General features: G+C 42.7%; 1 protein-coding gene across 3 annotated transcripts in view; it reads right to left on the bottom strand.

Moving 5' to 3' along the window:
• The window catches only part of Nell1 (neural EGFL like 1), an 850243-nt gene that overhangs the window by 584301 nt on the left and 249430 nt on the right, over positions 1-16512 (bottom strand). For all 3 annotated transcript variants that reach the window (XM_042277006.2, XM_042277016.2, XM_076543299.1), the window contains exon 10: positions 2903-2976. In XM_042277006.2, the coding sequence (XP_042132940.1) occupies positions 2903-2976 (74 nt within the window). The remainder of the gene's footprint in view (positions 1-2902; positions 2977-16512) is intronic.

The following is a 16512-nucleotide window of genomic DNA, read 5'->3' on the forward strand; positions in this document are numbered from 1 at the left end:
AAAGGCTACAGAAAGAATTTTCACCCAATTAAACGAAATTTGGTTACTAATGGATTCTAGCCAGTCTAGCCAATACTTGACATGTTAATAAATGCCAGCCAAGGTATGTGCAGGTGGACACAGGTATTTTCAAATAGAAAACTGTATCAGATGATCTTCTGTGGTAGCTGGTGTCTAATGACTCAATCTCCTGGTGGTCATACTCTCACATCATTCCCCTTCATGACAAATCTGGGCCCGTCCAACATAACTAATAGAACTAAGAGGAAGTGATGTCACACAGCTTTGGAGACTAGGTCATAGGAAATGTCAAATCTTCCACCTGGGTGTTTTGAAGGGTTTGTTCTGAGGAAAGGTAGTCTCCATGTGAGAAATGTCTGAGACCATTATGCCATAAGAAGGTATCCACACAGCCAAGTATGAATAATGGAAGAATCTGTTTCAATCATCCTAGACATGAATGAAGATGCCATCTTGGACACCCAACATTTTGACTTCTGAAGTCATCAGAGGATTCTACCTCCAACACCCAAAAACTGTAACCACATTTGAAATTCCAAGTAAGAACTGTATATTTGACTGCATTCAATGTACACAACCACAAGAGATAACAAAAATACTGGTTTTAGTCTGGGAAGTATTTGCCATACAAGTGTTAGGACCTGAGTTCAACTCCCAGAACCCATATAAAAGGCTAGGTATGGTGGGGCACACTTGTAATCCCCATGCTAGGGAGAGAGACAGGGGGCTAGCTAGCCAGTTTGACAAGTTCCAGGTCAACTCAGAGACATTGCTTCAAAAGGTCAACACATAAAGTGATGTCTAGCCTCCACATACACATGTGAATGTGTACACACACACACACACACACACACACACACACACACACACACACACGATTCATATATTGATTTTAGCCACTATGTTTTAGGGAGTTGGTTTCGTAGCAATAGACAGCTAAAGCTATCAAACTCATCATGCCCATTAGTTCCCCATGCCCACCTTACCCAAAAAATACTGTCCTCCTCTTGCTCAGTTAAATATAGTACCTTTGCCTAATGAAGGCATCTAGCATATTTGGGGTCTCATGATCCCATCCCACTTCTCTGAATACCACAGTTCCCCCTTGGGATGGCTTCTCCACTCATGTGACCAGCTCCCCATATAGCTACTTAAAGAAGCCAAATAAATACCCACCCCCACCCCCACTGAACATGCTGAATTTGACTTAGGACTCAAGCTTCATTACACAGGCTATGCCCGGTGCTTAACTCTTGTGTGAGGAACTTAGGGATCATAGAAATGAGGAGGCATTCATCAAAGCATATATACCTGGTTTATTCCTCAATACTAGACCATGGCTGAAGTGCCTGCTTCCTGACTTCTGAGATCTTGGAATCTACTAAGTCACACAGTCTTCTGGATTTTAGGAACTCTGCAATTTACCTAATATTGCTTTCAAAACAATTGACTATTTTTGCTAATATTACCCAGGGAAGGTTTCTGTTATTTGTCACCAAAACTACAAACTGGAATTCTCTTTGCGATATCAAGTACCCTGACACCAGAATCAGTCTCCATCATCCAAAGCCATGGGTGACAAGGGTGACATGTAACAAGGCTCCTCAATTCTGTTCCTACCTAGTTCTTCAACCCCTCCTCATTCATCTGTCTTGTCCCTGCCACGGATTGGGACTTAATCACTTCTTGCCTAGGATGGTTCAACTTCACCCAATGCTCCTCCAGTTACCCCTGCACTGCAGTCATAGTAGACCCTCAAAATACATGGAGGATATGACACAGCTACATGCACTTGCTGGGGAGACTTGTCTCCATGATGGTCAAGTCCAAAATGGGCGCTTTCTCACCTGTTCTAGGGCTCTTTTCAGCTTCATCCGTCTTCAGTCTCCACATGTACCCTAAAACTTCACCAATTCCCTAAATATGAATAATAAATACTTTCTTTCCTTATGGCTCTGGGCACCTGCAAATGTGCCCCACACACACACACACACCAGAATGTTTTCATCTTTATCCACCCAGGAAATAATTACTGGTGAAGACTACCCATCACCTTCCAAAAACCCTGGTTGACCTTGATGTAGAGTCCATGGTAGTGTGTAGTGGTCACAGCATGAAGGGCTGACCCATAGGGCAAGACTGACCATGTGCAGAGTAGCTCAGTGTGTCTGTCTCTCCTCTGCTCCATGCAAATGTTTCAGGAGTCCACAAGGTCTTGTATTTCTATTTATTGTATATTTGCTTATGACATGTTCTCCCATACCAATCTACAAATTTATGAAGAAAACAACTTGCTTCCCACCATGTCTTCATATCCTAGGACCACACTGGGATTCACATTCACTGTTGTATATGCAGATCCAGGGCAGTGCTGGAATAAAGCATTCCGAGCCCAGTCCAATTCTGGGATGCATCATCTGCCTGGCTTGTGTTTGCCAAATGTTTAATAGCAACGTTCTTTATAACTTGTTTCATGGTGGTGGGAAAGACAACAATAAGCATGAGGGGGATATTTTCTAGAATTCTATTGCCACTCGGTAGTAGAGTTGGTGCAGTCAAGGCTGGTATCAATTACTTACTTGCCGACCACCAACCCATAACCTTTCTCCAGAATCACCTGCCAACTTTCCCATCCATAGTAGTTCCTGTCTCATTTTCCCTTTCACGTTCTTCCTGTACTGGCTGCTCTTCAAGCTATGTTATCCACTTCAATGCAAGCTAGTCACACAGAAACGATGGAGAGGTCCTCTCTATCCTTGACTCCAGCCCACCAGTTCTGACCCTCAGGGACCCACCTAGGCCAACATGCCCCACAGAGGAACATGACATGTCTATCTCTTGCCTGCTCTGTGGAAGTGACAGGAATCACAGACAAACTTACCCGACATTCCCGGCAGCTCTTGGTTAAAATTCGCTGGCCCTCGGCAAGAACTTTTCCTCCATAGATACACTTTGCTGCAAGAAAACAGAAAAACAGTTCACACTGAGTCATGCTATGCTACAAAATTTCCTTAGAGGCCATATCCAATGCCAACAGACCCCACAGGAACATGGATTCCCTGAGTCTAAGAGATATAAGTTTCTCTATCTAATGTAAGTCATGGGGAAAGTACTGTGAATGGCTGCTGAAGCCAGACTTCAGCTTCTTTGAGTTTACCTGGTCTTCACAGCACACCCACACAATTGTTGGCAAAAGGAAATGAAAGGTAAGTTGATGTGATAAGATATTTAAACAAAAGAAAGTAGTTGCCATGACCAAGCAATTAGCAATACGTTTTATGCTTGGATTTTCTCTCTTCATTATTTTTTGTATGTGTGCATGTGTGTGTGCTCACAAGTGCAAGTTGAAGCATGTGCATGTGGCAGCTTTATGTCAACACCAGGTGGCCTCCTCTATCCCTCTCCATCTTAGGTTTTGAGGCAGGGTCTCTCACTGAACCTGGCACTCACTGATTCATCTAGGCTGGCTGGCTAGTGACCTTCAGGGATCTGCCAGATTCTGCTTTCCCAGAGCTGATAATACATGTCCATGCCCAGCTTTTTCTATGAGTACTAGGAATCTGAACTCATGTCCTCATACTCGAATTGCAAGCACTTTATATGCTGAGGCATCTCCTCAGCCCAATTAGCGGTAGTTTTGATGCAGACAGTCCTGCTATAAGATGAGCCTCTGGGTACATGGCGTATGTTCTGTTCATCAAAACTTCACCACAGGGAGGATTCCATATGTGCTTCTTTATGATCATGAGAGGTGAGTGCCCTGAGCCTAGATGTACTTAACCATACTCAGACAACTATGAAACACAAGGCAACCCAACCAATTGCTCAATTGCTATATCAGCACACTGGAGGGGGAGGTCTTGAGAAAGGTGAGCTGTGTGGGCTAACAGGCAGGGCAGAAAGTGGAAGTCAGCCCTGTAAAAAATTTCAAAGCAAAACAGAGCTTAATTTAGATTCTGCCGAGACCCAGTCCTTGACTTAACTTGCTGACTCACTTTAAACCTGTGCAGAATATGTCAATTTGCTATGACCCCTCTCTGATTCTACTAGATTTTCCAGCCACTTCAAGAGGAACAGAAAGCAAAGGTCTGAATGAACTCTTTCATGGCCGGATAAGGGCCCTTCTAGCCCCAGCTCTCTAGAGAAACAGAAATAAATACACACTTGCCTTTAGTTCGTAAAACCACTTCACCTCTCGATCCTTCCATTTCTGTATCTATTAAAGCTGGCCTGATTAAATTTGGTAGTTCCCTGGACCTAGTCTTCTCATTCTCATGGAACATTCATATCTGCCCAACCTTGTCTTCACAGACACAGAAAGGAAGAAAAATCAAACACTGATCTACTTAACATAATACCTCTGTGGGATGGATGCTGGGACATGCTGCCCAGAGTCCTCTGTGATAACTAATGTATTTCCACAGCTGCTGGAACAGTGTCAGTCAACAGGCCTCAGCCAATTGCTGATCTAGGATCTGTGCTGGGCTGTGCAGAGCCACTTTGCCCAAAGCCCAGCTCCTTACTAGACCAGCCTGTATCCAAAAAAGCATTGACAAAATAACACAAAGAAAAAAATAAACTGCCTTCCTTGCCTGATTTGGGACAACTCTGAAAGGCAGTTCCAACTGAGGATCCCAGTGGGAAGAACCGAGGCATTTGCTGTGAGTAGACTGTCAACCTCATTCAGCTTCCCTTGGCATCCATGTTAACCCCGCACTGATCCTGTGTGCCTTTCCTAAGAAAGCAGTGGAAATCTCCACTGTAGACCGCTTCCTGTCAACACCTGCCCTGCAGTGACCTACACCACCCAGCTCCACATTAGTGTTCTCAGTGAATGGCACCACTGTCTACACCAGCTCCTTCTACACCTGCTTCTTGCCCAGTGGGAGTAACCAAGTCTTAGCAACACATCCTCCTGGAGTTATTCCTTTCCATCCCCCATCCTGACAATGTCTTCATTCAGACCATCAGCATCCCTCTTCTTCAGCACTACCAGAACCTCCTTGTTCTAACCTCAGCCTTTTCCAGTCCTTCCACGGACAACACAAAACCATCTTCAGATCCACATCTGAGAATCTGACATCCTACTTAAGAACATTAGGGGACCTGGCACCTTCAGGGAAAAAGAAGTTGACAATCTCTAATTCGGTAGATAGTACATGCTGCAGCTTTTCCTTACCTGTCAAAACTTCAAGAACTTCCCACCCCCTGTGCTCTCACTGACACACTCCAATAATAGTCACACCCCATCTACACCACCGCTGTGCTTTCTCTCTCACTACCAAGCTTTGCATATAGTCTTGTCTTCTATAGAGATACTCAGATCTCCATTAGCCACCGACAGCTTCTGTCATGTCAGTTATGGTCACTGTTGGCTGTGATGAAATACCATGGTCAAAAGCAAGTTGGGGAGGAAAGAGTTTATTTGGCTCACACTTCCACATCACTGTTCTTCACCAAAGGGAGTCAGGGTAGGAACCTGGAAGCAGGAGCTGATGCAGAAGCCATGGAAGGGTGTCACTTACTGGTTTGCTCTTCAGGGCTTGCACAGCCTGCTTTCTTATAGAACCCAGGACCCCAGTCCAGAGATGGCACTATCCACAATGGGCTGGGCTCTCCCCCATCAATCACCAATGAAGAAAATGCCTTAGAAGCTTGCCTATAGCTGAATCCTATGGAGGCATTTTCTCATTCCAGGTTCCCTCCTCTCAGATGACTATAGCTTGTGTCAAGTTGATATAAAACTAGCCACCACAATTGACCTCCTGTTAACTTGACACACAAACACATCATTGGTAAGCCACAACCTCTCTTTTTTGTTCACCTCCAAGATTTCACATTAAAGGCATCACAATATAAAACACTTAACAAATTTAAAAATTCCCACAGCCTTACAAATCCAAACATTTTAAGAGCTGTCTCTTTTAAAAATATCCACTCTTTTAAAGTCCAGAGCTTCCATAAAACTCCAAAATCTCATTTTTGAAAGTTTAAAGTCTCTCAACTACAGGCTCCTGAAAAAAAAAAAAATTAAATGCTTTCTTACTTCAAGAGGGAAGAACCAGGGCATGTTCACAATCTGAACAAAGTAAAACCAAAGTGCAAAATGTAAGTAACTCAATGGGGTTCACTCATGACCTTCCAGGCTCCTCCAAAGGGCTTGGGTCACTTCTCTGACTCGCCTACTACAGCACACACTGGCATCCAGGCTTTGGGTGGCTCCACTCCGTCTCTGCTGCTATTCGTATTTTTTTCCATTTTTCTTTATTAAGACATTTTCTACTCACTCTACATACCACCCACAGATTCCTCCCTCCTCCCTCCCCCCATCTCCCAGCCCTCCCTCCCAAGCCACCCCACATCCCCCAAATCAAGGTCTCCCATGGCGAGTCGGCAGAGCCCAGCACACTGAGCCTAGGCAGGTCCAAGCCCCTTCCCACTGTACCAAGGCTGTGCAAGGCACCACACCACACGCACCAGGTTCCAGAAGCCTGCCCATGCACCAGGGACAGATCCCGATCCCCCTGCCTGGGTGCCTCCCCAAACAGTTCGAGCCACACAACCATCTTCCGTATCCAGAAGGCCTAGTTCAGTCCCGTGGGGGCTCCACAGCCACCAGTCTACAGTTCATGAGCCTCCAATGGTGTGGCTGGTCATCTCTGCACTTCTTCCCGTCATGATCTCCATGTTCCCCACCTGCAGAATCCCTCCTCTCTCACACAGATTGAATTCCCGGATCTGCAGCTATTCTTGATGGTCATCACGGGTACTGGCATCTTGAAAATGCTGGGGTCTTCTGCTGCAACTGGGCTGCACCTCTCCTAGGCTCTCGTCATGGTGCCAACCCTCCACTCCTCTTCATGACCCCTTCAACTCTGGGACTTCAACTACTACTGAGGCTGCACCTTCTCTAGTGGCCTCTCCTGCCCTCTCACAGTACCAAATTTCGGATGCTTTTTATGAACCCTTCGTGCCTCCAAAACCAGTACCACCTGGGTGACTCTTGCACATTACCAAGTTTAGCTACCAGTGTGATGTACAACCTTGGCCACTTCTGGAACCCAGCTTCTGTGCACCGACCCTGAGGAACCACTTCCCAGATTTCACCTCAGTGATACTGGTGTCTTCTTAATCACCACTGATTTCCCAGGTCCTGCTGACCAACATCAATTGTCCCAGTAAAGCAAAGGTTTTACTTCAGTGGCTCTGGTGTCTTGTTAATCACAGCTGATTCTTCAGCCCCAACTAATCAGAAACACAGATTCTCAACTCAAAATAGCTTGTTCACCCAGTTTTTTTTGTAGCACCCAAGATCACCAGCCAGTGGCGGCACCACTCGCAGTGGGCTGAGCCCTCCCATATATATTACTAATCAAGAAATGTCCTACAGGCATGCCTACACCCCAACCTTACAGAGGCAATTGCTCAGTCTAGGTCCTCTCCTCTCACTTGTGCCCACTAGCCAGCACACCATACCAACACAACACTCATCCCTGTCCATCTTCTTAATGTAGACCCATCTGGTCCACCCTTCTAACATATACAGCCATACATTTCTACCCTCATACATATTTTCACCCTTTCAAGTTATTTACCCATCCATTTGCATATATATATATATATATATATATATATATATATATATATATACATATATACATGTGTGTGTGTGTGTATCCAAGCATTTCTTCTCTCCCAACATACATACTTATCCATTTCCATGCTCTCAATATATATACCCATTCATTTCAATATTCTCTGGTTTCTCTTAAGAAGCACGTGCGCGCGTACATGCGTGTGTGCGTGCGTGCATGCGTGTGTGTGTGTGTGTGTGTGTGTGTGTGTGTGTGTGTGTGTGTGTTGTCTGTGTTTTGTTTGTGATGTAAGTACCTATTAGAGTGGATGGCTGCAGGGTGGGGGCTCACTTTTGTGCATGGCCCGAGGGCAACATCAAGTGTCTTTCCTCTGTTGCCCTCCCCCTTTGTCTTTTGAAACTGTCTTTCTATGAACTTGAGCACCATCAGTTTAGCTAGGCTGGCTAGCCAGCGAGTTTTAGGAGCCTGCTTGTCTCTAGGTACACTCATAGCTCGGGTTCACGGGGTCGTGCCGCTACGTCCAACTTTTTGCTTGGGTTCTGGGGATCCGAACTCAGTTGCTCATTCTTGCAAAGCAGGCACTTCACAGCTCTCCAGCTCCAAGAAATTGTTCTTGAGTCTGAACCCTGATTAAATTTCCTACTTTGTGCTTCTATTGTTCTTTGGACCAATCCCTAACAGAGCATATGTCCACACGTCATGTTGTGTCTTCGCTATACACTTAATTTTACAGCTTGCTGCTGTTACTTCCAAGAGAGTCAGGACTGTGTATGCATAATTGTGAATCCCACCTCAAACTCGGCACCTCTCTGGGCTTATTGTTGACAAAAAAATAATAAACACTGTTGAAAACTAATGAGCTCTACTGAGTAGCAAAACCTGACAAATCTCCTGATTACCTGCCACGATTTATTTCTGCTACTCCATAGAGCTTCAAATAGGCAAACGTTTCTGGACAAACACAGCAGCAATAATAATAGCTAAAGAGAGAAACAATACAATTCCCTAGGCAATTCTTTCCTTCTTCCTTCACTTAAAAAACCACCTATCACTGACTGCCCTTTATGCCTCAGTGTTCTAGAGATATCCATGACTGTTACTCATTGCCCCTAATGACATTCTGGGAACCTCCAATTGACTTACATAGAAAGAACCCATCTCCAAGGCCCTGGGATTCCTGTGCGATAAATTCCCATACTCCTAAACACAGCAGCTGCCAACTTGGCAAGGTGGCTCGTTCCAGAGTGACAGTTCTGCTAAACGCACTCCCGTCAACGCTGCCATCTGTTTCTTGGCATGGGCTGGGAAATGCAGAAATTCTCCTTTTCTTTTCCTTTGGCCCCTTGCCACTCCACAGTGGTACTAACACGCTTGCTACCCTGTCTTGAAACATTCGGCTGGCTCCTTTCTTCTCTGGCAGGCTCATCCAGAACTCCTACCTGGAGATAAAAACACCTTACTGTTTACACCACAGTCAGGGACACATCCTGCATGCACCAGGCTGGCATTAAAATGTCTGATGAATTTTATGCCCTCACAGCATAGGAAGCTTTGGGGTGGAGGATGACACCAGCCCGTGTCTGTATGCCTTCACTTGCAGCTGTGGCAAGGTGCAAAAAAGTACATATGACATGGGTGCCAGGTGTCCATGAAATACCTCAGACAACTTTCAGGATTGGAAGCTCCCTTAGCTTTCATGTTCTTCCCCGTTCCTCTGATAGTGCCCCTTCCTTCCCTGGCATTACCCTCCTTAATGTCTAACATTAGTTCTCATTATCCGACCTCTTGATCTGTAGCCAAATCCTTATTTTTGATGTCCAAGGAAATTCAAACATAAGGTGAGTCAGGCCCTGCTGCCTTTGGCTGGGCACTGGAGAATTCATTCCTACAGCTTTCAGTGTGAGCAGAAATGTAAACGGATACCTGGAGCCCTTCGAGTCACACCAGGGACATGCAAAGTAGAGTATTTTACAGTGTCCAACCATGAAATTGAAACCTGGCGCAGCACACACTTCCTCGTGATGTCTGAAACAAGCATCAGGGATTTAGCGACAGTTTATTGTTCTTTTTGCACCCACAGACATCCAGCCCTTCAGATTTGACCTTGGTTTCTTGAGTGCAAGTGCTGGACACTTTTGCCACTTGGGTGCACGCTGAATGAGCAATTGACAGGTACTGCTTTCGATGGCCCTGGCAGATGTGCACATGTGGTTACTCGGTCCACATTCCGATATCCGTTCCCTCACACATGTCAGCCACCCCTGGGCACTTGGTGAGTTTGACTGCCAGAGGCAGCAGCACTCGGCTTTACACTTTGAAAGTGGCAGATGAGAAGAGCTGAACACACAAGGATTCTCCCTTCCTCAGGAAATGAATTCACTGAGCTTCTAAACACCTCCTCTCCGACCGAGCAAGACACCCACGTCACACTGGGTGTCACTAAAACATCTCCAGCCCACAGATACCAAACAGAAGGCAACACTCATGCAAGCCCACACCAAACTCTTCCTTCCCCCTGCCCTGTCGCTGTGCTTCACGTTGCTCGTCTCCTGTGGGCTCTTGTTCGAAACTTGGCACCTGCTCTCTCGCAGACACTCACACAATGCCACGCTTAGTATGCCAGGCCCTTTAGCTGTCACTCACGGCCATTCCTTCTCTTCCTCTCCCCAGGCAGTCTCTGCCTGCTTGTCCCATCACCTCTGTATGGAATATATCCAAGTCCCATGCTTGGCCACTGCTTCCAGCTCTGTTAAGACAGTAGTACCCTTTCTTAAATCACCTCCCTGAGTGTGCCATGGCCCCGCCTGAAAACTTCATTTTTAAAAAGTTAAATGTGTTCACCTGTGTAAGGTTATGTGACTTTGAATGTCAGAGATGGCACTCGGCTTTACACTTTAAAAGTAGCAGATCAGAAGAGCTAAGCACTCAGGGAGTCTCCTTTCCTCAATAAATGAATTCATTGAGCTTCTAAACAGCCCCTCTCTAGGCAAGATACCTACATCAAACATGGGTATACCACATGCATGTTGGTGTCCAAGGAGGCGAGAGGGCATCTGGTCCCCTGGAACTGAAGTTGCATGCAATTGTGAGCTGCCGTGTGGATGCTGGAAACCAAACCCAAGTCCTCTGCAAGAACAGTCAATGCTCTTAATCACTGAGCCATCCACATAACTTACACACTTCCACATAAAAGCACCTTCATTTTTAAATTAAAAATACCAATGTTGTATTTAATGTCATAATTTTACATGTGCATTCCCCTCTGATAAGTATGTTCTTTCTCACACAGGCACCTAAAAAACTCCTACTTATTCCTAAATACTCTGCTAAGTTGTGAAGTGTGAAGTTTTCCTTAAACACGCACATGTGCACACTGCACTAAAACTATCTCACTTCAAGTTTGGACACTGCAACCTGTGCCTGGTTCAGTAGGAGCCTCTTTGATGTAGAGAAGGTTCTTTCAAAATTATTCCAGACACCCAAACACTAACCTACTTTACAGAGATTTCTATTTTAAAATTAGTAAGAAATAAAAAGTCTTTCCGGTCAGGTGTTCTCAACCTTTTAACTTTAGAAGTATATTAAATATTAATTTATTTTATTTGTATTCCCACTTACTTAATCTCTGAGCATATCAAAGTATCATCAGAGGCACGGAGAAAATGAGTTTTATTTAACCAACTCGATCTGAACTCCACATAGATATGAAACTCTGCCATTAACTTCAGGTTGTGCTTCAGCATCTTGGGGAAAGTGAGAAACTTTCTGGGATTGTCTCCTAACTTGACAATTCTGAAATGAACTAGAATACAGAAAAATGGCCACCTCCCTCATATATAATAGGAAGAACTAATTATATTTAACCAAGGCCTCAAGGGCCAGCAAGATGGCTCAGCAGGTAACAGCACCTACTGCCAAGGCTTATGATCTCATTCCCTGGACACACACTACAGGGGAGAAATGACAGCCACAAGTTGTCCTCATGTACCTACATACACAAACACATACATACATACATACATACATACATACATACATACATAAATGCAAAAGGGTCTTGAAGGTGCCTGTTTGGGGCGCAGTCTTTCTACTTTGGACAATCAATCTTATATTAAGAAGATTCAAAATAATAAAAAAAAATGTGTGTCTGTATGAAGGACATTATCATAGAGTCCCTTATAATAGAGAAAAGTGGGAAGTAACCTAGATTTTGATAACTGAGAAATACTTATACAACAGCTAAAGAGTGGGAAACTGAAACAAGTGAAATAAGATTCATAGTCTTTAAAAATATGCAGATTCATTTACATGATATTGGTCAAGTCAGCAAAGTAGGATATATAGATTCCATTTGTTTGTTTGTTTGATTGCTTTTCTAGTTGGGGGATGTTTTGTTGTCTTTTTGAGGCATGTAGCCCAAGGAAGCCTAAAACTTACTTTATAACTGAGGCTGGCTTTGAACTCCTAACCTCTGCCTCTGTGACCCCAGTGTTGGAACTGCAGGTATGCATCACCCACCTCAACTGTTACCTTTCTATCCACAAGTATTCTCTGCAGGTCATGTGCTTTGATGAAAAATCTATAGGGTTCGTAGTCAACAAAGCTAGTTTAGGATATTACTAGCCTTGTGGTTTTGGCAAATTGATTTTACTGGAAGTGCTTCTGGTAAAATGGGATGCTAACAATATAAGTTGCCTTATATTGTTATATATACTGTGAGAAGTCAATGCATTGAGCAGAAGTGTCCAGCATAGTATAGCACAGAGCAGGCACATGCGGGGGTCTCTCACTCTTAATTTACCTTTCATTTTAAATAGTGTCCTCCACAATGGTGGTGAAGTGCAACTTTTAAAGATCTGTTTTACATGTGCACACCTGTGTGTGTGTGTGTGTGTGTGTGTGTGTGTGTGTGTGTGTGTGTACCATGTTAGTCCCAAGGCCTATTGAGACCAGAAGAAGGTGTCAGGTCCCTTGGAACTGGAGTTATAGATGGTTGTAAGATACCATGCGGGTGCTGGAAATTGAATCTAGGTCCTCTGTAAAAGCAACAAGTGCTCTTATCACTGAGCTGTCTCTCTAGCCTGAAAAGGTATGTTTAATCATTATTACTTGGGTTGGCCACACTAAAGAAAAATGCCTCAGTGTTTGAAATTAATTGAATAACTGAATTTTCTAATAAAGGCACCTTAATAATGAGAGATATGTCCAAAGCCTCAGAAAAAGCTAAATATAGAATTTGGCCCTTAACTTGATCATTCAAAATAAGAAGATTGAACCACATTAACTTGGGGGTTGTACATTCACACTTCATGTCCAGCCTGGTGTTTGAGCCTGGAGAAGCAAGTTGGTCACTTCAGATGTAAAGAATGGAAGGCAGCTGTTGTAGAATATTATTTTAAGATGTGTTGCATTTGTTTACACTGTGGAACATTTGTTTTAATGATGCAAAGATGTACTTCATTCTTCTATGTTGCATTTGTTTTACTCTGTGAAGCTGTGTTACTCTGCCTGTCTAAAACACCTGATTGGTATAATAAAGAGCTGAACAGCCAATAACACACCGGAAAGGATAGATGAGGATGACAGGCAGATAGAATAAATGGAAGGGGAAATCTGGAAAGAAAAAGATCAAGGAGCTAGAGAAGGATGGGGACTCAAGCGGCCAACCACCCAGCTACACAACCAGCAACTGAGTAAAAAAGAAGAAAGATCCATACAGAAATAGAAACAGGTGAAAGTCCAGAGGCAAAAGATAGATGGGATAATTTAAGTTAAGAAAAGCTGGTGGGCTGGAGAGATGGCTTAGAGGTTAAGAGCACTGGCTGCTCTTCCAAAGGTCCTGAGTTCAATTCCCAGCAACCACATGGTTGCTCACAACCATCTGTAATGAGACCTGGTGCCCTCTTCTGGCCTGCAGGCATACATGGAGGCAGAACACTGTATGCATAATAAATAAATAATTCTTAAAAAAAAAAAAGAAAGAAAGAAAAAGAAAGAAAAGCTGGCTATAAATAAGTGAAACTAAGGCTGGGCATTTATAAGTAAGAAAAAAATCTCCCTGTGTGATTTATTTGGTAGCTGGGTGGCAAGGCCCCCCAAAAAGCAAAGAGCCAAAGAACCGAAGAGTAAAAAGCAACCAATTACAATTACATTTTGGTGCCCAATGTGGAGCTTGAATTTCCATGTAGGGTCTGAGAAAGTTGAAAAAGAAAAAAAAAAAAGAACAAGAAGAAAGGACACAACTACTTTAAGAGGCTTTGCTGTTCAGATGGCAGGGAACACTAAATAGAAATGGCAAGCTAAGTGAAAACTGCTTGTGGCCACACAGGTACCAGCTTCCTAGGTAGGATGAATGCAGTTCCTGATCACACACCTCCGACTTGACTGTGGACTTTAGGCTTGGCTTCCAGACCTGAGAAGCAGGCAGAGCCAGCTGATGGAGCCACACAAAGGACATAGTGTAGCTTAGCGGTTTAAAGTTTTGCTCACACAGTCAAAAAAAAAAAATGCTAAAAGATACAGAGTAAAAGAGGTCCAGATGGAAAAAAATAACCCCTCTAATCAGGTTCCAGTGAGTTTTACAATGTGTGTAGGCTTAAGAAAGAAAAGAAAATGGATATAGACAGTCACAGGAAGAAATAAATAGTTTTAAAAATAGTAAAGTCTTTAAAGAGATAGCAAAAGTAATACAAAAGGAAACAGCCACGTAAAATGGAAAACACACATGGAGTCTGGATCCTATATAGTATTGTGTTGATTTTTTTAATTTTTTGATTGTTGATGGGCAAGACCCATCTGTTGGGAGACATGGGATTGTGAACTAGACTACAAAATTGAACCAACCTACTTTATGGCTATCATAATTTTAAAAAAGAAGTCAAATGTATTTGTCAAAGGGAAATCAGAAATACACTGGAGAAGGGATTTCGCTTTTGTTCCCACAGGAGACAAGAGGCTGTCGATTCCTTCAGGAATAATATGGATCAGGTTTGATCAAGGGAGACCTCCTGAAACTTGACACATGATATCTATCAATAAAGGTCTTTCTAGGACTTGGCCATTATTTCAATTTTTCTTGGGGACTCCTAAAGATGCTTCACCCACAGACAACAGGAAGCAGTCTAGAGAAAACAACATCCACATTTCTAAGAGTTTGGGTATGGGAAGCTTTGGGTTATTTGGTGGGCTATGGATATTTGTTATCATTTAGGGGAATACAGGAATATAGGATAACAAGACAATTATTAATCTCAGATATTTTTATTGGCATAAATTTTAAGATATTGATTCAAATTTACTGGACCTGCCTGGACTGAATCTCCCAGGTTGAACTCAATCCCCAGGGGAGTCTTTGCCCTGGAGGAGATGGGAATGGAGGGTGGGGTGGGGGGAAGGGGGGAGACAGGAGGGGGAAGGACAAGGGAATCTGTGGCTGATATGTAAAATTAAATTATAAAATAAAGAAAATATAAAAAACAAAAAAACTGTAATTTTACAATAACAATGTAAAAAAACATGTTAACTTTTTAAAAAGACTTTAACCATATGTCTTTAATTTCCCTAATATATATTCCTTGAGAAAAATGTTAGACACTAAAATATAATTATTAAAAGTTATTCTATAAAAAACAAAAAATAAATTCAAAGTTAATTTTGTTACACTATATATATATGTTTCTACTCTTGTTTGGGGTATTATACTTTTGCAGCTCATTTAAAAATGCAATGTATAAATAAGAAATGAAGTTAGTAGTTAATCTATAATAATCAAACTTGTAGTCACATTAAGTATGTTTTAAAGATTAAACAGGTGTATTTTAGATAGGCAAATGGTCTTCAAACACTTCAAAGACCTACAGAATATGGCATTTAAAATGTTTTGTTAACCTAAGGTTTTTTGTGACAATGAGACACATCTGCTCCTGGTAATACCAATTTACTTCATAAAAGGATTATTGGCATCAAAGAAAATCCATAGGAGTTTTCTTTTATTGTGACAATGTTAGCCATTTGGGCAAGAAACTGCTATTGCCTTGACTGCTTGACAGTGTGCTGTGCAGACTGGACATGCAGGACCCATAGGACAGTGAGTGCTGAACTTTGCCTAAACAAAGTAGGACAGTCTTTCAGGGTTCCTGCTTCACAGAAGAGTCTGCCAAGACATTCTGCAGGACACAGAGGAAAGCAACTGACAAAATTTGCCAAAACAAGGCAGGGCGGTCCTTTAAATATCCTGCTTCACTGAAAAGTCTACCTGATATTCTGGGTCTGTAGACTGAAGATGGATGCCCCAACTTTGCAGAAGAACTTCAGGTGACTGTCCAGGCAGCAAAATGTTTCTGTTGTTAAGTAATATTAATTCCTTCTGGAGTCTTTGATGGACTTAAAGACTAAATAGTTAGAGTTGTACGTTTCCTTAATTATGATAGAAAGTAAATTAGGTATAAAACTTTGGAATCACCAAGATAGGATAGATAATAAAGTGTTTTCTCTGAATTTGCTAAATACAAATGGACTGAATAATGTAAATACAATTCTTCCTTGGTAACTATTTTTGGTGTATACAGTTTTACTAGGCTAAAATCTTTCATGTTTATTTAGATAAAAGGGGGAAATGTTGTAGGATATTATTTTAAGATGTGTTACATTTGTTTACACTGTGGAACATTTGTTTTAATGATGCAAAAATGTGTTGCATACTTTTATGTTGCATTTGTTTTATTCTGTAAAGCTGTGTTACTCTGCCTGTCTAAAACACCTGATTGGTCTAACAATGAGCTGAACAGCCAATAGCTTGGCAGTAAAGGATAGATAAGGGTGGCAGGCAGACAGAATAAATGAGAGGAGAAATCTGAAGAGAAGAAGAAGATCAAGGAGCTAGGGAAGGAGGAGGACT

The sequence above is a fragment of the Peromyscus maniculatus genome, chromosome 1, assembly GCF_049852395.1.
Source record: "Peromyscus maniculatus bairdii isolate BWxNUB_F1_BW_parent chromosome 1, HU_Pman_BW_mat_3.1, whole genome shotgun sequence".
NCBI classification, from domain to species: Eukaryota; Metazoa; Chordata; class Mammalia; order Rodentia; family Cricetidae; genus Peromyscus; species Peromyscus maniculatus.